The following is a 21,869-nucleotide window of genomic DNA, read 5'->3' on the forward strand; positions in this document are numbered from 1 at the left end:
ATCATTGTGGCTTCGTCATCGATTTGACTAAATAATGAAATAATGAAAACAATCATATCCAGCTGCAAAAGTCATACGATACTACAAACATTCATAAGATTCAATTTAAAAAAACGGTGATATACGATGAAGATCTCAGGAGAAGCAAACTCTCGCGTTTTGCGAGAGTTTGAAAGCGATATGTGCTGTACAAGTCACAGAACACAGTGGGTGCCTGGAAATGTTGAATTGCATAAACATAAATGTTGGATTATCACCGTACCCAGAAATGTAAAATGTACATATTACCCACTTTGCAAATAAACAAGGATAATATCAAAAATGGTTTTTCACATACTCACTAATTTGCATTCTGATTTCTTGAAATGCAGTTTTTTTTAAATTTTGTGATTACACATCGCAATTCACATGGTTTCTTCAATTTGTTTATACATTCTTGATATTACATTACTTCAAATGTTAAGCGACACACATGAAAATGGTAATTGAAATGTATTACCTAACTGACAGTTTTTCCCTGTATAAAACATAGGACATTCACACACGTAACCATTGTCTTCAGTACATATGCCACCATTCTCGCATGGCCCACTGTCACAAGGACCTTCATGAATATTCAACATTAGAAATTTCAAATGAATGAGTTCTAATGGATAATATGAGGTTATTTCAAAAATACCATAAAATTTGCGAAAATTTGTATGCATTTTATTTCCATCACCAGCTAACAGCACTGAAAGCGTCTGCGGAGTTGTGGAGTAAACAAAGGAACATATTTGAATGTGACGTAACGTGACGTTGGGGTTGGTAGGGAGAGTTCAGCATGTATGCCAGATAGTGGCTAGATGATCGCATTGGTAGATACAGGTCATTGTATATATTGGAGTGTTGCCGGCGATTTGAGTGGGTAGGGAGAATTCAATATGTATGTTTGAGAGTGGATAGAGGATTGAGCGTTACAGGTAGCGGCAGGTCAATGTGTATGATGAAGATTGGCTAGGTTTGTGTCGTATTGAGGCAATATTATCCGAAAGTCACATATTTTTGATTCAGGGTATTTCTGAATCATTGATGTAAACAGTGAACTGCTTATAAGTAAATCCAATTCATATGGTACATGATTATATATAGATATTCTTTGACATTCACTAAACTGAATGATAATGCTGTACATTCAATTCAATTTGCGTTTCAAAGTACTTACTTGATATATATGTTGTCGATGACACAGTGCTTTGTGTATTTGATGATGTTGTTGTTGTTTTTGTTTTTGTTGTGATTTCAGGAACTTTTGTGGTTTGAACACTTTCCGTAGTTGTATGTTTAGCAGTTGTTATATGTTTAGGAGTGGTTGATTCAGCAGATGATGTTCCTTCCATTGTTGTGGTTGTTATATGACCTATGGTAGTTGTTATGTCTTTAACTGTTGTTGTTATCACACCCACAGTTGTATCCATGACTGTTGTTGTACCTTCAACGCTATCTGATGTTCTATCAACACCTTCTGTTGTTTCACGCTGACTTGTTGTTGTCACACCCACAGTTGTATCCATGACTGTTGTTGTACCTTCAACGCTATCTGATGTTCTATCAACACCTTCTGTTGTTTCACGCTGACTCAATGTTGTCACACCCACAGTTGTATCTATGACTGTTGTTGTACCTTCAACGCTATCTGATGTTCTATCAACACCTTCTGTTGTTTCATGCTGACTCGTTGTTGTCACACCCACAGTTGTATCCATGACTGTTGTTGTACCTTCAACGCTATCTGATGTTCTATCAACACTTTCTGTTGTTGCATGCTGACTCGTTGTTGTCACACTCACAGTTGTATCCATGACTGTTGTTGTGTCTTCAACAACATTGGATGTTCTGTCAATACCTTCTGTTGTTTCACGCTGACTCGTTGTTGTCACACCCACAGTTGTATCCATGACTGTTGTGTCTTCTGATGTTCTATCAACACCTTCTGTTGTTTCATGCTGAATCGTTGTTGTCATACCCACAGTTGTATCCATGACTGTTGTTATGTCTTCAACAACTTCTGATGTTCTATCAACACCTTCTGTTGTTTCATGCTGAATTGTTCTTGTCACACCCACAGTTGTATCCATGACTGTTGTTATGTCTTCAACAACTTCTGATGTTCTGTCAATACCTTCTGTTGTTTCACGCTGACTCGTTGTTGTCACACCCACAGTTGTATCCATGACTGTTGTGTCTTCTGATGTTCTATCAACACCTTCTGTTGTTTCATGCTGAATTGTTGTTGTCATACCCACAGTTGTATCCATGAATGTTGTTATGTCTTCAACAACTTCTGATGTTCTATCAACACTTTCTGTTGTTGCATGCTGACTCGTTGTTGTCACACTCACAGTTGTATCCATGACTGTTGTTTTGTCTTCAACAACTTCTGATGTTCTATCAACACTTTCTGTTGTTGCATGCTGACTCGTTGTTGTCACACTCACAGTTGTATCCATGACTGTTGTTATGTCTTCAACAACTTCTGATGTTCTATCAACACTTTCTGTTGTTTCACGCTGACTCGTTGTTGTCACACCCACAGTTGTATCCATGACTGTTGTTTTGTCTTCAACAACTTCTGATGTTCTATCAACACTTTCTGTTGTTGCATGCTGACTCGTTGTTGTCACACCCACAGTTGTATCCATGACAGTTGTTGTGTCAACAACACCTTCTGATGTTCTATCAACACTTTCTGTTGTTGCATGCTGACTCGTTGTTGTCACACCCACAGTTGTATCCATGACTGTTGTGTCTTCTGATGTTCTATCAATACCTTCTGTTGTTTCATGCTGAATCGTTGTTGTCATATCCACAGTTGTATCCATGACTGTTGTTATGTCTTCAACAACTTCTGATGTTCTATCAACACCTTCTGTTGTTTCATGCTGAATTGTTCTTGTCACACCCACAGTTGTATCCATGACTGTTGTTATGTCTTCAACAACTTCTGATGTTCTGTCAATACCTTCTGTTGTTTCACGCTGACTCGTTGTTGTCACACCCACAGTTGTATCCATGACTGTTGTGTCTTCTGATGTTCTATCAACACCTTCTGTTGTTTCATGCTGAATTGTTGTTGTCATACCCACAGTTGTATCCATGAATGTTGTTATGTCTTCAACAACTTCTGATGTTCTATCAACACTTTCTGTTGTTGCATGCTGACTCGTTGTTGTCACACTCACAGTTGTATCCATGACTGTTGTTATGTCTTCAACAACTTCTGATGTTCTATCAACACTTTCTGTTGTTTCACGCTGACTCGTTGTTGTCACACCCACAGTTGTATCCATGACTGTTGTTTTGTCTTCAACAACTTCTGATGTTCTATCAACACTTTCTGTTGTTGCATGCTGACTCGTTGTTGTCACACTCACAGTTGTATCCATGACTGTTGTTATGTCTTCAACAACTTCTGATGTTCTATCAACACTTTCTGTTGTTTCACGCTGACTCGTTGTTGTCACACCCACAGTTGTATCCATGACTGTTGTTTTGTCTTCAACAACTTCTGATGTTCTATCAACACTTTCTGTTGTTGCATGCTGACTCGTTGTTGTCACACCCACAGTTGTATCCATGACAGTTGTTGTGTCAACAACACCTTCTGATGTTCTATCAACACTTTCTGTTGTTGCATGCTGACTCGTTGTTGTCACACCCACAGTTGTATCCATGACTGTTGTGTCTTCTGATGTTCTATCAACACCTTCTGTTATTTCATGCTGACTTGTTGTCACACCCACAGTTGTATCCATGACTGTTGTGTCTTGTGATGTTCTATCAACACTTTCTGTTGTTGCATGCTGACTCGTTGTTGTCACACTCACAGTTGTATCCATGACTGTTATGTCTTCAACAACTTCTGATGTTCTATCAACACCTTCTGTTGTTTCATGCTGACTCGTAGTTATCACACCCACAGTTGTATCTATGACTGTTGTTGTACCTTCAACGCTATCTGATGTTCTATCAACACCTTCTGTTGTTTCATGCTGACTCGTTGTTGTCATACCCACAGTTGTATCCATGACTGTTGTTGTGTCAACAACACCTTCTGATGTTCTATCAACACCTTCTGTTGTTTCACGCTGACTTGTTGTTGTCATACTCACAGTTGTATCCATGACTGTTGTGTCTTCAACAACGTCTGATGTTCTATCAACACTTTCTGTTGTTGCATGTTGACTCGTTGCTGTCATACCCACAGTTGTATCCATGACTGTTGTTGTGTCTTCAACAACTTCTGATGTTCTATCAACACCTTCTGTTGTTTCATGCTGACTTGTTGTTGTCACACCCACAGTTGTATCCATGACTGTTGTGTCTTCTGATGTTCTATCAACACCTTCTGTTGTTTCATGCTGAATCGTTGTTGTCATACCCACAGTTGTATCCATGACTGTTGTTATGTCTTCAACAACTTCTGATGTTCTATCAACACCTTCTGTTGTTTCATGCTGACTTGTTGTTGTCACACCCACAGTTGTATCCATGACTGTTGTTATGTCTTCAACAACTTCTGATGTTCTATCAACACCTTCTGTTGTTTCATGCTGACTCGTTGTTGTCATACCCACAGTTGTATCCATGACTGTTGGTGTGTCTTCAACAACGTTCGATGTTCTATCAACACCTTCTGTTGTTTCACGCTGACTCGTTGTTGTCATACCCACAGTTGTATCCATGACAGTTGTTGTGTCTTCAACACCTTCTGAGGTTCTATCAACACCTTTTGTTGTTGCATGCTGACTTGTTGTTGTCACACTCACAGTTGTATCCATGACTGTTGTTTTGTCTTCAACAACGTCTAATGTTCTATCAACACCTTCTGTTGTTGCGTCTTCACCTTCTGTTGTTGCAAACATTGTTGTATCTATACCTGCTGTTGTTAATTCAATTGCATCAGATGTTTTTACATCACTTTCTGTTGTTGCGTCCTCACCTTCTGTTGTTTCAGTGACAACTTCTGTTGTTGCGTCCTCATCTACCTTGGTTTCAGTGACAACTTCTGTTGTTGCGTCCTCGTCTTCTGTTGTTTCAGTGACAACTTTTGTTGTTGGGTCCTCATCTTCTGTTGTTGCAACCATTGTTGTGTCTATACCTGTTGTTGTTTCAGTGATAACTTCTGTTGTTGCGTCCTCACCTTCTGTTGTTGCAGTGACAACTTCTGTTGTTGGGTCCTCACCTTCTGTTGTTGCAACCTCTGTTGTATCTATACCTGTTGTTGTTGTTTCAGTGACAACTCCTGTTGTTGGGTCTTCACCTTCTGTTGTTGCAACCATTGTTGTATCTATACCTGTTGTTGTTTCAATGATAACTTCTGTTGTTGGGTCCTCAGCTTCTGTTGTTGCAACCATTGTTGTATCTATAACTGCTGTTGTTAATTCAATTGCATCTGTTGTTTTCAGACCACTTTCTGTTGTTGGGTCCTCACCTTCTGTTGTTGCAACCACTGTTGTATCTATACCTGTTGTTGTTTCAGTGACAAGATCTGTTGTTGGGTCCCCACCTTCTCTTGTTGCAACCATTGTTGTATCTATATCTGTTGTTGTTTCAGTGACAACTTCTGTTGATGAGTTCTCACCTTCTGTTTTTGCAACAATTGTTGTATCTAGACCTGCTGTTGTTAATTCAATTGCATCAGTTGTTTTGACATCACTTTCTGTAGTTGCATCCTGAACTTCTGTTGTTTCAGTGGCAATTTCTGTTGTTGCGTCCTCACCTTCTGTTGCTGCAACCATCGTTGTATCTATAACTGCTGTTGTTAATTCAATTACATCTGTTGTTTTCACATCACTTTCTGTTGTTGCGTTCTGACCTTCTGTTGTTTCTATGACAACTTCTGTTGTTGTATCCTCAACTTCTGTTGTTGCGTCCTCACCTTCTGTTGTTGCAACCATTGTTGTATCTATACCTGTTGTTGTTTCAGTGACAACTTCTGTTGTTGTGCCCTCAACTTCTGTTGTTGCAACCATTGTTGTATCTATACCTGTTGTTGTTTCAGTGACAACTTCTGTTGTTGTGCCCTCAACTTCTGTTGTTGCAACCATTGTTGTATCTATACCTGTTGTTGTTTCAGTGACAACTTCTGTTGTTGGGTCCTCACCTTCTGTTGTTGCAACCATTGTTGTATCTATACCTGTTGTTGTTTCAGTGACAACTTCTGTTGTTGCAACGATAGTTGTATCTATAACTTTTGTTATTTCAGTGACAACTTCTGTTGTTGGGTCCTCACCTTCTGTTGTTGCACCCATTGTTGTATCTATACCTGTCGTTGTTTCAGTGACAACTTCTGTTGTTTGGTCCTCATTTTCTGTTGTTGCAACCATTGTTGTATCTATACCTGTTGTTGTTTCGGTGACAACTTCTGTTGTTGGGTCTTCACCTTCTGTTGTTGCAACCATTGTTGTATCTATACCTCTTGTTGTTTCAGTGACAACTTCTGTTGTTTGGTCCTCTCCTTCTGTTGTTGCAACCATTGTTGTATCTATACCTCTTGTTGTTTCAGTGACAACTTCTGTTGTTGCAACGATAGTTGTATCTATAACTTTTGTTATTTCAGTGACAACTTCTGTTGTTGGGTCCCCACCTTCTGTTGTTGGAACCATTGTTGTATCTATACCTGTTGTTGTTTCAGTGACAACTTCTGTTGTTGGGTCTTCACCTTCTGTTGTTGCAACCATTGTTGTATCTATACCTGTTGTTGTTTCAGTGACAACTTCTGTTGTTGGGTCCTCACCTTCTGTTGTTGCAACCATTGTTGTATCTATACCTGTTGTTGTTTCAGTGACAACTTCTGGTGTTGTGTCCTCACCTTCCGTTGTTTCAGTGACAACTTCTGTTGTTGGGTCCTCACCTTCTGTTCTTGCAACCATTGTTGTATCTATACCTGTTGTTTTTTCAGTGACAAATTCTGTTGTTGGGTCCTCACCTTTTGTTGTTGCAACCATTGTTGTATATATACCTGTTGTTGTTTCAGTGACAACTTCTGTTGTTGGGTCCTCACCTTCTGTTGTTTCAACCATTGTTGTATCTATACCTGTTGTTGTTTCAGTGACAACTTCTGCTGTTGCAATGATAGTTGTATCTATAACTTTTGTTATTTCAGTGACAACTTCTGTTGTTGGGTCCCCACCTTCTATTGTTGCAACCATTGTTGTATCTATACCTGTTGTTGTTGTTTCAGTGACAACTTCTGTTGTTGGGTCTTCACCTTCTGTTGTTGCAACCATTGTTGTATCTATACCTGTTGTTGTTTCAGTGACAACTTCTGTTGTTGGGTCCTCACCTTCTGTTGTTGCAACCATTGTTGTATCTATACCTGTTGTTGTTTCAGTGACATCTTCTGTTGTTGGGTCCTCATCTTCTGTTGTTGCAACCATTGTTGTATCTATACCTGTTGTTGTTTCAGTGACAACTTCTGTTGTTGGGTCTTCACCTTCTGTTGTGGCAACCATTGTTGTATCTATACTTGTTGTTGTTTCAGTGACAACTTCTGTTGTTGGGTCCTCACCTTCTGTTGTTGCAACCATTGTTGTATCTATACCTGTTGTTGTTTCAGTGACAACTTCTGTTGTTGGATCCTCACCTTCTGTTGTTGCAACCATTGTTGTATCTATACCTGTTGTTGTTTCAGTGACAACTTCTGTTGTTGGGTCCTCACCTTTTGTTGTTGCAACCATTGTTGTATCTATACCTGTTGTTGTTTCAGTGACAACTTCTGTTGTTGGGTCTTCACCTTCTGTTGTTGCAACCATTGTTGTATCTATACCTGTTGTTGTTTCAGTGACAACTTCTGTTGTTGGGTCCTCACCTTCCGTTGTTTCAGTGACAACTTCTGTTGTTGGGTCCTCACCTTTTGTTGTTGCAACCATTGTTGTATATATACCTGTTGTTGTTTCAGTGACAACTTCTGTTGTTGGGTCCTCACCTTCTGTTGTTGCAACCATTGTTGTATCTATACCTGTTGTTGTTTCAGTGACAACTTCTGTTGTTGCAACGATAGTTGTATCTATAACTTTTGTTATTTCAGTGACAACTTCTGTTGTTGGGTCCCCACCTTCTGTTGTTGCAACCATTGTTGTATCTATACCTGTTGTTGTTTCAGTGACAACTTCTGTTGTTGGGTCCCCACCTTCTGTTGTTGCAACCATTGTTGTAAATATACCTGTTGTTGTTTCAGTGACAACTTCTGTTGTTGGGTCTTCACCTTCTGTTGTTGCACCCATTGTTGTATCTATACCTGTTGTTGTTTCAGTGACAACTTCTGTTGTTGGGTCCTCACCTTCTGTTGTTGCAACCATTGTTGTATCTATACCTGTTGTTGTTTCAGTGACACCTTCTGTTGTTGGGTCCTCACCTTTTGTTGTTGCAACCATTGTTGTATCTATACCTGTTGTTGTTTCAGTGACAACTTCTGTTGTTGGGTCCCCACCTTCTGTTGTTGCAACCATTGTTGTAAATATACCTGTTGTTGTTTCAGTGACAACTTCTGTTGTTGGGTCTTCACCTTCTGTTGTTGCACCCATTGTTGTATCTATACCTGTTGTTGTTTCAGTGACAACTTCTGTTGTTGGGTCCTCACCTTCTGTTGTTGCAACCATTGTTGTATCTATACCTGTTGTTGTTTCAGTGACACCTTCTGTTGTTGGGTCCTCACCTTTTGTTGTTGCAACCATTGTTGTATCTATACCTGTTGTTGTTTCAGTGACAACTTCTGTTGTTGGGTCCTCACCTTTTGTTGTTGCAACCATTGTTGTATCTATACCTGTTGTTGTTTCAGTGACAACTTCTGTTGTTGGGTCTTCACCTTCTGTTGTTGCAACCATTGTTGTATCTATACCTGTTGTTGTTTCAGTGACAACTTCTGTTGTTGGGTCCTCACCTTCCGTTGTTTCAGTGACAACTTCTGTTGTTGGGTCCTCACCTTTTGTTGTTGCAACCATTGTTGTATATATACCTGTTGTTGTTTCAGTGACAACTTCTGTTGTTGGGTCCTCACCTTCTGTTGTTGCAACCATTGTTGTATCTATACCTGTTGTTGTTTCAGTGACAACTTCTGTTGTTGCAACGATAGTTGTATCTATAACTTTTGTTATTTCAGTGACAACTTCTGTTGTTGGGTCCCCACCTTCTGTTGTTGCAACCATTGTTGTATCTATACCTGTTGTTGTTTCAGTGACAACTTCTGTTGTTGGGTCCCCACCTTCTGTTGTTGCAACCATTGTTGTAAATATACCTGTTGTTGTTTCAGTGACAACTTCTGTTGTTGGGTCTTCACCTTCTGTTGTTGCACCCATTGTTGTATCTATACCTGTTGTTGTTTCAGTGACAACTTCTGTTGTTGGGTCCTCACCTTCTGTTGTTGCAACCATTGTTGTATCTATACCTGTTGTTGTTTCAGTGACACCTTCTGTTGTTGGGTCCTCACCTTTTGTTGTTGCAACCATTGTTGTATCTATACCTGTTGTTGTTTCAGTGACATCTTCTGTTGTTGGGTCCTCACCTTCTGTTGTTGCAACCATTGTTGTATCTATACCTGTTGTTGTTTCAGTGACAACTTCTGTTGTTGCAACGATAGTTGTATCTATAACTTTTGTTATTTCAGTGACAACTTCTGTTGTTGGGTCCTCACCTTCTGTTGTTGCAACCATTGTTGTATCTATACCTGTTGTTGTTTCAGTGACAACTTCTGTTGTTGGGTCCTCACCTTCTGTTGTTGTAACCATTGTTGTATCTATACCTGTTGTTGTTTCAGTGACAACTTCTGTTGTTGGGTCCTCACCTTCTGTTGTTGCAACCATTGTTGTATCTATACCTGTTGTTGTTTCAGTGACAACTTCTGTTGTTGGGTCCTCACCTTTTGTTGTTGCAACCATTGTTGTATCTATACCTGTTGTTGTTTCAGTGACAACTTCTGTTGTTGGGTCCTCACCTTCTGTTGTTGCAACCATTGTTGTATCTATACCTGTTGTTGTTTCAGTGACAACTTCTGTTGTTGGGTCCTCACCTTCTGTTGTTGCAACCATTGTTGTATCTATACCTGTTGTTGTTTCAGTGACAACTTCTGTTGTTGGGTCCTCACCTTCTGTTGTTGCAACCATTGTTGTATCTATACCTGTTGTTGTTTCAGTGACAACTTCTGTTGTTTGGTCCTCACCTTCTGTTGTTGCAGTGACAACTTCTGTTGTTGGTTCCCCACCTTCTGTTGTTGCAACCATTGTTGTATCTATACCTGTTGTTGTTTCAGTGACAACTTCTGTTGTTGGGTCCTCACCTTCTGTTGTTGCAACCATTGTTGTATCTATACCTGTTGTTGTTTCAGTGACAACTTCTGTTGTTGCAACGATAGTTGTATCTATAACTTTTGTTATTTCAGTGACAACTTCTGTTGTTGGATCCCCACCTTCTGTTGTTGCAACCATTGTTGTATCTATACCTGTTGTTGTTTCAGTGACAACTTCTGTTGTTGGGTCTTCACTTTCTGTTGTTGCAACCATTGTTGTATCTATACCTGTTGTTGTTTCAGTGACAACTTCTGTTGTTGGGTCCTCACCTTCTATTGTTGCAACCATTGCTGTATCTATACCTGCTGTTGTTTCAGTGACAACTTCTGTTGTTGGGTCTTCACCTTCTGTTGTTGCAACCATTGTTGTATCTATACCTGTTGTTGTTTCAGTGACAACTTCTGTTGTTGGGTCCTCACCTTTTGTTGTTGCAACCATTGTTGTATCTATACCTGTTGTTGTTTCAGTGACAACTTCTGTTGTTGGGTCCTCACCTTTTGTTGTTGCAACCATTGTTGTATCTATACCTGTTGTTGTTTCAGTGACAACTTCTGTTGTTGGGTCCTCACCTTCTGTTGTTGCAACCATTGTTGTATCTATACCTGCTGTTGTTTCAGTGACAACTTCTGTTGTTGGGTCTTCACCTTCTGTTGTTGCAACCATTGTTGTATCTATACCTGTTGTTGTTTCAGTGACAACTTCTGTTGTTGGGTCCTCACCTTTTGTTGTTGCAACCATTGTTGTATCTATACCTGTTGTTGTTTCAGTGACAACTTCTGTTGTTGGGTCCTCACCTTTTGTTGTTGCAACCATTGTTGTATCTATACCTGTTGTTGTTTCAGTGACAACTTCTGTTGTTGGGTCCTCACCTTCTGTTGTTGCAACCATTGTTGTATCTATACCTGTTGTTGTTTCAGTGACAACTTCTGTTGTTTGGTCCTCACCTTCTGTTGTTTCAGTGACAACTTCTGTTGTTGGGTCCTCACGTTCTGTTGTTGCAACCATTGTTGTATCTATACCTGTTGTTTTTTCAGTGACAACTTCTGTTGTTGGGTCCTCACCTTTTGTTGTTGCAACCATTGTTGTATATATACCTGTTGTTGTTTCAGTGACAACTTCTGTTGTTGGGTCCTCACCTTCTGTTGTTGCAACCATTGTTGTATCTATACCTGTTGTTGTTTCAGTGACAACTTCTGTTGTTTGGTCCTCACCTTCTGTTGTTGCAGTGACAACTTCCGTTGTTGGGTCCCCACCTTCTGTTGTTGCAACCATTGTTGTATCTATACCTGTTGTTGTTTCAGTGACAACTTCTGTTGTTGGGTCCTCACCTTCTGTTGTTGCAACCATTGTTGTATCTATACCTGTTGTTGTTTCAGTGACAACTTCTGTTGTTGGGTCCTCACCTTCCGTTGTTGCAACCATTGTTGTATCTATACCTGTTGTTGTTGTTTCAGTGACAACTTCTGTTGTTGGGTCTTCACCTTCTGTTGTTGCAACCATTGTTGTATCTATACCTGTTGTTGTTTCAGTGACAACTTCTGTTGTTGGGTCCTCACCTTCTATTGTTGCAACCAATGTTGTATCTATACCTGTTGTTGTTTCAGTGACAACTTCTGTTGTTGTGTCCTCACCTTCTGTTGTTGCAACCATTGTTGTATCTATACCTGTTGTTGTTTCAGTTACAACTTCTGTTGTTGGGTCTTCACCTTCTGTTGTTGCAACCATTGTTGTATCTATACCTGTTGTTGTTTCAGTGACAACTTCTGTTGTTGGGTCCTCACCTTCTGTTGTTGCAACCATTGTTGTATCTATACCTGTTGTTGTTTCAGTGACAACTTCTGTTGTTGGGTCCTCACCTTCTGTTGTTGCAACCATTGTTGTATCTATACCTGTTGTTGTTTCAGTGACAACTTCTGTTGTTGGGTCCTCACCTTTTGTTGTTGCAACCATTGTTGTATCTATACCTGTTGTTGTTTCAGTGACAACTTCTGTTGTTGGGTCTTCACCTTCTGTTGTTGCAACCATTGTTGTATCTATACCTGTTGTTGTTTCAGTGACAACTTCTGTTGTTGGGTCCTCACCTTCCGTTGTTTCAGTGACAACTTCTGTTGTTGGGTCCTCACCTTCTGTTGTTGCAACCATTGTTGTATCTATACCTGTTGTTTTTTCAGTGACAACTTCTGTTGTTGGGTCCTCACCTTTTGTTGTTGCAACCATTGTTGTATATATACCTGTTGTTGTTTCAGTGACAACTTCTGTTGTTGGGTCCTCACCTTCTGTTGTTGCAACCATTGTTGTATCTATACCTGTTGTTGTTGTTGTTTCAGTGACAACTTCTGTTGTTTGGTCCTCACCTTCTGTTGTTGCAGTGACAACTTCTGTTGTTGGGTCTCCACCTTCTGTTGTTGCAACCATTGTTGTATCTATACCTGTTGTTGTTTCAGTGACAACTTCTGTTGTTGGGTCCTCACCTTCTGTTGTTGCAACCATTGTTGTATCTATACCTGTTGTTGTTTCAGTGACAACTTCTGTTGTTGGGTCCTCACCTTCCGTTGTTGCAACCATTGTTGTATCTATACCTGTTGTTGTTGTTTCAGTGACAACTTCTGTTGTTGGGTCTTCACCTTCTGTTGTTGCAACCATTGTTGTATCTATACCTGTTGTTGTTTCAGTGACAACTTCTGTTGTTGGGTCCTCACCTTCTATTGTTGCAACCATTGTTGTATCTATACCTGTTGTTGTTTCAGTGACAACTTCTGTTGTTGTGTCCTCACCTTCTGTTGTTGCAACCATTGTTGTATCTATACCTGTTGTTGTTTCAGTGACAACTTCTGTTGTTGGGTCTTCACCTTCTGTTGTTGCAACCATTGTTGTATCTATACCTGTTGTTGTTTCAGTGACAACTTCTGTTGTTGGGTCCTCACCTTCTGTTGTTGCAACCATTGTTGTATCTATACCTGTTGTTGTTTCAGTGACAACTTCTGTTGTTGGGTCCTCACCTTCTGTTGTTGCAACCATTGTTGTATCTATACCTGTTGTTGTTTCAGTGACAACTTCTGTTGTTGGGTCCTCACCTTTTGTTGTTGCAACCATTGTTGTATCTATACCTGTTGTTGTTTCAGTGACAACTTCTGTTGTTGGGTCTTCACCTTCTGTTGTTGCAACCATTGTTGTATCTATACCTGTTGTTGTTTCAGTGACAACTTCTGTTGTTGGGTCCTCACCTTCCGTTGTTTCAGTGACAACTTCTGTTGTTGGGTCCTCACCTTCTGTTGTTGCAACCATTGTTGTATCTATACCTGTTGTTTTTTCAGTGACAACTTCTGTTGTTGGGTCCTCACCTTTTGTTGTTGCAACCATTGTTGTATCTATACCTGTTGTTGTTTCAGTGACAACTTCTGTTGTTGGGTCCTCACCTTCTGTTGTTGCAACCATTGTTGTATCTATACCTGTTGTTGTTTCAGTGACAACTTCTGTTGTTGGGTCCTCACCTTTTGTTGTTGCAACCATTGTTGTATCTATACCTGTTGTTGTTTCAGTGACAACTTCTGTTGTTGGGTCCTCACCTTCTGTTGTTGCAACCATTGTTGTATCTATACCTGTTGTTGTTGTTGTTTCAGTGACAACTTCTGTTGTTTGGTCCTCACCTTCTGTTGTTGCAGTGACAACTTCTGTTGTTGGGTCTCCACCTTCTGTTGTTGCAACCATTGTTGTATCTATACCTGTTGTTGTTTCAGTGACAACTTCTGTTGTTGGGTCCTCACCTTCTGTTGTTGCAACCATTGTTGTATCTATACCTGTTGTTGTTTCAGTGACAACTTCTGTTGTTGGGTCCTCACCTTCCGTTGTTGCAACCATTGTTGTATCTATACCTGTTGTTGTTGTTTCAGTGACAACTTCTGTTGTTGGGTCTTCACCTTCTGTTGTTGCAACCATTGTTGTATCTATACCTGTTGTTGTTTCAGTGACAACTTCTGTTGTTGGGTCCTCACCTTCTATTGTTGCAACCATTGTTGTATCTATACCTGTTGTTGTTTCAGTGACAACTTCTGTTGTTGTGTCCTCACCTTCTGTTGTTGCAACCATTGTTGTATCTATACCTGTTGTTGTTTCAGTGACAACTTCTGTTGTTGGGTCTTCACCTTCTGTTGTTGCAACCATTGTTGTATCTATACCTGTTGTTGTTTCAGTGACAACTTCTGTTGTTGGGTCCTCACCTTCTGTTGTTGCAACCATTGTTGTATCTATACCTGTTGTTGTTTCAGTGACAACTTCTGTTGTTGGGTCCTCACCTTCTGTTGTTGCAACCATTGTTGTATCTATACCTGTTGTTGTTTCAGTGACAACTTCTGTTGTTGGGTCCTCACCTTTTGTTGTTGCAACCATTGTTGTATCTATACCTGTTGTTGTTTCAGTGACAACTTCTGTTGTTGGGTCTTCACCTTCTGTTGTTGCAACCATTGTTGTATCTATACCTGTTGTTGTTTCAGTGACAACTTCTGTTGTTGGGTCCTCACCTTCCGTTGTTTCAGTGACAACTTCTGTTGTTGGGTCCTCACCTTCTGTTGTTGCAACCATTGTTGTATCTATACCTGTTGTTTTTTCAGTGACAACTTCTGTTGTTGGGTCCTCACCTTTTGTTGTTGCAACCATTGTTGTATCTATACCTGTTGTTGTTTCAGTGACAACTTCTGTTGTTGGGTCCTCACCTTCTGTTGTTGCAACCATTGTTGTATCTATACCTGTTGTTGTTTCAGTGACAACTTCTGTTGTTGGGTCCTCACCTTTTGTTGTTGCAACCATTGTTGTATCTATACCTGTTGTTGTTTCAGTGACAACTTCTGTTGTTGCAACGATAGTTGTATCTATAACTTTTGTTATTTCAGTGACAACTTCTGTTGTTGGGTCCCCACCTTCTGTTGTTGCAACCATTGTTGTATCTATACCTGTTGTTGTTTCAGTGACAACTTCTGTTGTTGGGTCCCCACCTTCTGTTGTTGCAACCATTGTTGTAAATATACCTGTTGTTGTTTCAGTGACAACTTCTGTTGTTGGGTCTTCACCTTCTGTTGTTGCACCCATTGTTGTATCTATACCTGTTGTTGTTTCAGTGACAACTTCTGTTGTTGGGTCCTCACCTTCTGTTGTTGCAACCATTGTTGTATCTATACCTGTTGTTGTTTCAGTGACACCTTCTGTTGTTGGGTCCTCACCTTTTGTTGTTGCAACCATTGTTGTATCTATACCTGTTGTTGTTTCAGTGACAACTTCTGTTGTTGGGTCCTCACCTTTTGTTGTTGCAACCATTGTTGTATCTATACCTGTTGTTGTTTCAGTGACAACTTCTGTTGTTGGGTCTTCACCTTCTGTTGTTGCAACCATTGTTGTATCTATACCTGTTGTTGTTTCAGTGACAACTTCTGTTGTTGGGTCCTCACCTTCCGTTGTTTCAGTGACAACTTCTGTTGTTGGGTCCTCACCTTTTGTTGTTGCAACCATTGTTGTATATATACCTGTTGTTGTTTCAGTGACAACTTCTGTTGTTGGGTCCTCACCTTCTGTTGTTGCAACCATTGTTGTATCTATACCTGTTGTTGTTTCAGTGACAACTTCTGTTGTTGCAACGATAGTTGTATCTATAACTTTTGTTATTTCAGTGACAACTTCTGTTGTTGGGTCCCCACCTTCTGTTGTTGCAACCATTGTTGTATCTATACCTGTTGTTGTTTCAGTGACAACTTCTGTTGTTGGGTCCCCACCTTCTGTTGTTGCAACCATTGTTGTAAATATACCTGTTGTTGTTTCAGTGACAACTTCTGTTGTTGGGTCTTCACCTTCTGTTGTTGCACCCATTGTTGTATCTATACCTGTTGTTGTTTCAGTGACAACTTCTGTTGTTGGGTCCTCACCTTCTGTTGTTGCAACCATTGTTGTATCTATACCTGTTGTTGTTTCAGTGACACCTTCTGTTGTTGGGTCCTCACCTTTTGTTGTTGCAACCATTGTTGTATCTATACCTGTTGTTGTTTCAGTGACATCTTCTGTTGTTGGGTCCTCACCTTCTGTTGTTGCAACCATTGTTGTATCTATACCTGTTGTTGTTTCAGTGACAACTTCTGTTGTTGCAACGATAGTTGTATCTATAACTTTTGTTATTTCAGTGACAACTTCTGTTGTTGGGTCCTCACCTTCTGTTGTTGCAACCATTGTTGTATCTATACCTGTTGTTGTTTCAGTGACAACTTCTGTTGTTGGGTCCTCACCTTCTGTTGTTGTAACCATTGTTGTATCTATACCTGTTGTTGTTTCAGTGACAACTTCTGTTGTTGGGTCCTCACCTTCTGTTGTTGCAACCATTGTTGTATCTATACCTGTTGTTGTTTCAGTGACAACTTCTGTTGTTGGGTCCTCACCTTTTGTTGTTGCAACCATTGTTGTATCTATACCTGTTGTTGTTTCAGTGACAACTTCTGTTGTTGGGTCCTCACCTTCTGTTGTTGCAACCATTGTTGTATCTATACCTGTTGTTGTTTCAGTGACAACTTCTGTTGTTGGGTCCTCACCTTCTGTTGTTGCAACCATTGTTGTATCTATACCTGTTGTTGTTTCAGTGACAACTTCTGTTGTTGGGTCCTCACCTTCTGTTGTTGCAACCATTGTTGTATCTATACCTGTTGTTGTTTCAGTGACAACTTCTGTTGTTTGGTCCTCACCTTCTGTTGTTGCAGTGACAACTTCTGTTGTTGGTTCCCCACCTTCTGTTGTTGCAACCATTGTTGTATCTATACCTGTTGTTGTTTCAGTGACAACTTCTGTTGTTGGGTCCTCACCTTCTGTTGTTGCAACCATTGTTGTATCTATACCTGTTGTTGTTTCAGTGACAACTTCTGTTGTTGCAACGATAGTTGTATCTATAACTTTTGTTATTTCAGTGACAACTTCTGTTGTTGGATCCCCACCTTCTGTTGTTGCAACCATTGTTGTATCTATACCTGTTGTTGTTTCAGTGACAACTTCTGTTGTTGGGTCTTCACTTTCTGTTGTTGCAACCATTGTTGTATCTATACCTGTTGTTGTTTCAGTGACAACTTCTGTTGTTGGGTCCTCACCTTCTATTGTTGCAACCATTGCTGTATCTATACCTGCTGTTGTTTCAGTGACAACTTCTGTTGTTGGGTCTTCACCTTCTGTTGTTGCAACCATTGTTGTATCTATACCTGTTGTTGTTTCAGTGACAACTTCTGTTGTTGGGTCCTCACCTTTTGTTGTTGCAACCATTGTTGTATCTATACCTGTTGTTGTTTCAGTGACAACTTCTGTTGTTGGGTCCTCACCTTTTGTTGTTGCAACCATTGTTGTATCTATACCTGTTGTTGTTTCAGTGACAACTTCTGTTGTTGGGTCCTCACCTTCTGTTGTTGCAACCATTGTTGTATCTATACCTGCTGTTGTTTCAGTGACAACTTCTGTTGTTGGGTCTTCACCTTCTGTTGTTGCAACCATTGTTGTATCTATACCTGTTGTTGTTTCAGTGACAACTTCTGTTGTTGGGTCCTCACCTTTTGTTGTTGCAACCATTGTTGTATCTATACCTGTTGTTGTTTCAGTGACAACTTCTGTTGTTGGGTCCTCACCTTTTGTTGTTGCAACCATTGTTGTATCTATACCTGTTGTTGTTTCAGTGACAACTTCTGTTGTTGGGTCCTCACCTTCTGTTGTTGCAACCATTGTTGTATCTATACCTGTTGTTGTTTCAGTGACAACTTCTGTTGTTTGGTCCTCACCTTCTGTTGTTTCAGTGACAACTTCTGTTGTTGGGTCCTCACGTTCTGTTGTTGCAACCATTGTTGTATCTATACCTGTTGTTTTTTCAGTGACAACTTCTGTTGTTGGGTCCTCACCTTTTGTTGTTGCAACCATTGTTGTATATATACCTGTTGTTGTTTCAGTGACAACTTCTGTTGTTGGGTCCTCACCTTCTGTTGTTGCAACCATTGTTGTATCTATACCTGTTGTTGTTTCAGTGACAACTTCTGTTGTTTGGTCCTCACCTTCTGTTGTTGCAGTGACAACTTCCGTTGTTGGGTCCCCACCTTCTGTTGTTGCAACCATTGTTGTATCTATACCTGTTGTTGTTTCAGTGACAACTTCTGTTGTTGGGTCCTCACCTTCTGTTGTTGCAACCATTGTTGTATCTATACCTGTTGTTGTTTCAGTGACAACTTCTGTTGTTGGGTCCTCACCTTCCGTTGTTGCAACCATTGTTGTATCTATACCTGTTGTTGTTGTTTCAGTGACAACTTCTGTTGTTGGGTCTTCACCTTCTGTTGTTGCAACCATTGTTGTATCTATACCTGTTGTTGTTTCAGTGACAACTTCTGTTGTTGGGTCCTCACCTTCTATTGTTGCAACCATTGTTGTATCTATACCTGTTGTTGTTTCAGTGACAACTTCTGTTGTTGTGTCCTCACCTTCTGTTGTTGCAACCATTGTTGTATCTATACCTGTTGTTGTTTCAGTTACAACTTCTGTTGTTGGGTCTTCACCTTCTGTTGTTGCAACCATTGTTGTATCTATACCTGTTGTTGTTTCAGTGACAACTTCTGTTGTTGGGTCCTCACCTTCTGTTGTTGCAACCATTGTTGTATCTATACCTGTTGTTGTTTCAGTGACAACTTCTGTTGTTGGGTCCTCACCTTCTGTTGTTGCAACCATTGTTGTATCTATACCTGTTGTTGTTTCAGTGACAACTTCTGTTGTTGGGTCCTCACCTTTTGTTGTTGCAACCATTGTTGTATCTATACCTGTTGTTGTTTCAGTGACAACTTCTGTTGTTGGGTCTTCACCTTCTGTTGTTGCAACCATTGTTGTATCTATACCTGTTGTTGTTTCAGTGACAACTTCTGTTGTTGGGTCCTCACCTTCCGTTGTTTCAGTGACAACTTCTGTTGTTGGGTCCTCACCTTCTGTTGTTGCAACCATTGTTGTATCTATACCTGTTGTTTTTTCAGTGACAACTTCTGTTGTTGGGTCCTCACCTTTTGTTGTTGCAACCATTGTTGTATATATACCTGTTGTTGTTTCAGTGACAACTTCTGTTGTTGGGTCCTCACCTTCTGTTGTTGCAACCATTGTTGTATCTATACCTGTTGTTGTTGTTGTTTCAGTGACAACTTCTGTTGTTTGGTCCTCACCTTCTGTTGTTGCAGTGACAACTTCTGTTGTTGGGTCTCCACCTTCTGTTGTTGCAACCATTGTTGTATCTATACCTGTTGTTGTTTCAGTGACAACTTCTGTTGTTGGGTCCTCACCTTCTGTTGTTGCAACCATTGTTGTATCTATACCTGTTGTTGTTTCAGTGACAACTTCTGTTGTTGGGTCCTCACCTTCCGTTGTTGCAACCATTGTTGTATCTATACCTGTTGTTGTTGTTTCAGTGACAACTTCTGTTGTTGGGTCTTCACCTTCTGTTGTTGCAACCATTGTTGTATCTATACCTGTTGTTGTTTCAGTGACAACTTCTGTTGTTGGGTCCTCACCTTCTATTGTTGCAACCATTGTTGTATCTATACCTGTTGTTGTTTCAGTGACAACTTCTGTTGTTGTGTCCTCACCTTCTGTTGTTGCAACCATTGTTGTATCTATACCTGTTGTTGTTTCAGTGACAACTTCTGTTGTTGGGTCTTCACCTTCTGTTGTTGCAACCATTGTTGTATCTATACCTGTTGTTGTTTCAGTGACAACTTCTGTTGTTGGGTCCTCACCTTCTGTTGTTGCAACCATTGTTGTATCTATACCTGTTGTTGTTTCAGTGACAACTTCTGTTGTTGGGTCCTCACCTTCTGTTGTTGCAACCATTGTTGTATCTATACCTGTTGTTGTTTCAGTGACAACTTCTGTTGTTGGGTCCTCACCTTTTGTTGTTGCAACCATTGTTGTATCTATACCTGTTGTTGTTTCAGTGACAACTTCTGTTGTTGGGTCTTCACCTTCTGTTGTTGCAACCATTGTTGTATCTATACCTGTTGTTGTTTCAGTGACAACTTCTGTTGTTGGGTCCTCACCTTCCGTTGTTTCAGTGACAACTTCTGTTGTTGGGTCCTCACCTTCTGTTGTTGCAACCATTGTTGTATCTATACCTGTTGTTTTTTCAGTGACAACTTCTGTTGTTGGGTCCTCACCTTTTGTTGTTGCAACCATTGTTGTATCTATACCTGTTGTTGTTTCAGTGACAACTTCTGTTGTTGGGTCCTCACCTTCTGTTGTTGCAACCATTGTTGTATCTATACCTGTTGTTGTTTCAGTGACAACTTCTGTTGTTGGGTCCTCACCTTTTGTTGTTGCAACCATTGTTGTATCTATACCTGTTGTTGTTTCAGTGACAACTTCTGTTGTTGGGTCCTCACCTTCTGTTGTTGCAAGCATTGTTGTATCTATACCTGTTGTTGTTTCAGTGACAACTTCTGTTGTTGTGTCCGCACCTTCTGTTGTTTCAGTGACAACTTCTGTTGTTGGATCCTCACCATCTGTTGTTGCAACCATTGTTGTATCTATAGCTTTTGTTGTTTCAGTGACAACTCCTGTTGTTGGGTCCTCACCTTCTGTTGTTGCAACCATTGTTGTATCTATACCTGTTGTGGTTTCAGTGACAACTTCTGTTGTTGGGTCCTCGCCTTCTGTTGTTGCAACCATTGTTGTATCTATACCTGTTGTTGTTTCAGTGACAACTTCTGTTGTTGGGTCCTCACCTTCTGTTGTTGCAACCATTGTTGTATCTATACCTGTTGTTGTTTCAGTGACAACCTCTGTTGTTGGGTCCTCGCCTTCTGTTGTTGCAGCCATTGTTGTATCTATACCTGTTGTTGTTTCACTGACAACATCTGTTGTTGGGTCCTCACCTTCTGTTGTTGCAACCATAGTTGTATCTATACCTTTTGTTGTTTCAGTGACAACTTCTGTTGTTTGGTCCTCTCCTTCCGTTGTTTCAGTGACAACTTCTGTTGTTGGGTTCTCACCTTCTGTTGTTTCAGTGTCAACTTCTGTTGTTGGGTCCTCACCTTCTGTTGTTGCAACCATTGTTGTATATATACCTGTTGTTGTTTCAGTGACAACTTCTGTTGTTGGGTCCTCACCTTCTGTTGTTGCAACCATTGTTGTATCTATAGCTGTTGTTGTTTCAGTGACAACTTCTGTTGTTGCGTCCTCACCTTTTGTTGTTTCAGTGACAACGTCTGTAGTTGGATCCTCACTTTCTGTTGTTGCAACCATTGTTGTATCTATACCTGTTGTTGTGTCAGTGACAACTTCTGTTGTTGGGTCCTCGCCTTCTATTGTTGCAACTATTGTTGTAACTATACCTGTTGTTGTTTCAGTGACATCTTCTGTTGTTGGGTCCTCGCCTCCTGTTGTTGCAACCATTGTTGTATCTATACCTGTTGTTGTTTCAGTGACAACTTCTGTTGTTGGGTCATCACCTTCTGTTGTTGCAACCATTGTTGTTTCTATACCTGTTGTTGTTTCAGTGACAACTTCTGTTGTTGGGTC

At 40.3% G+C, this 21,869-nt stretch overlaps 1 protein-coding gene across 1 annotated transcript in view; it reads right to left on the bottom strand.

The window, feature by feature from the left end:
- LOC100367371 (uncharacterized) overlaps positions 1–21,869 on the bottom strand; it is a 115,818-nt gene that overhangs the window by 72,382 nt on the left and 21,567 nt on the right. The window contains exons 3-6 of the mRNA XM_085495397.1: positions 21,107–21,382; positions 5,624–5,881; positions 1,205–5,110; positions 500–604 (exon numbers count right to left, since the gene is read on the bottom strand). Coding sequence (XP_085351523.1) covers positions 500–604; positions 1,205–5,110; positions 5,624–5,881; positions 21,107–21,382 — 4,545 coding nt within the window. The remainder of the gene's footprint in view (positions 1–499; positions 605–1,204; positions 5,111–5,623; positions 5,882–21,106; positions 21,383–21,869) is intronic.

This window comes from Saccoglossus kowalevskii, chromosome 21 (genome assembly GCF_978046115.1).
Source record: "Saccoglossus kowalevskii chromosome 21, keSacKowa6.1, whole genome shotgun sequence".
NCBI lineage: Eukaryota > Metazoa > Hemichordata > Enteropneusta > Harrimaniidae > Saccoglossus > Saccoglossus kowalevskii.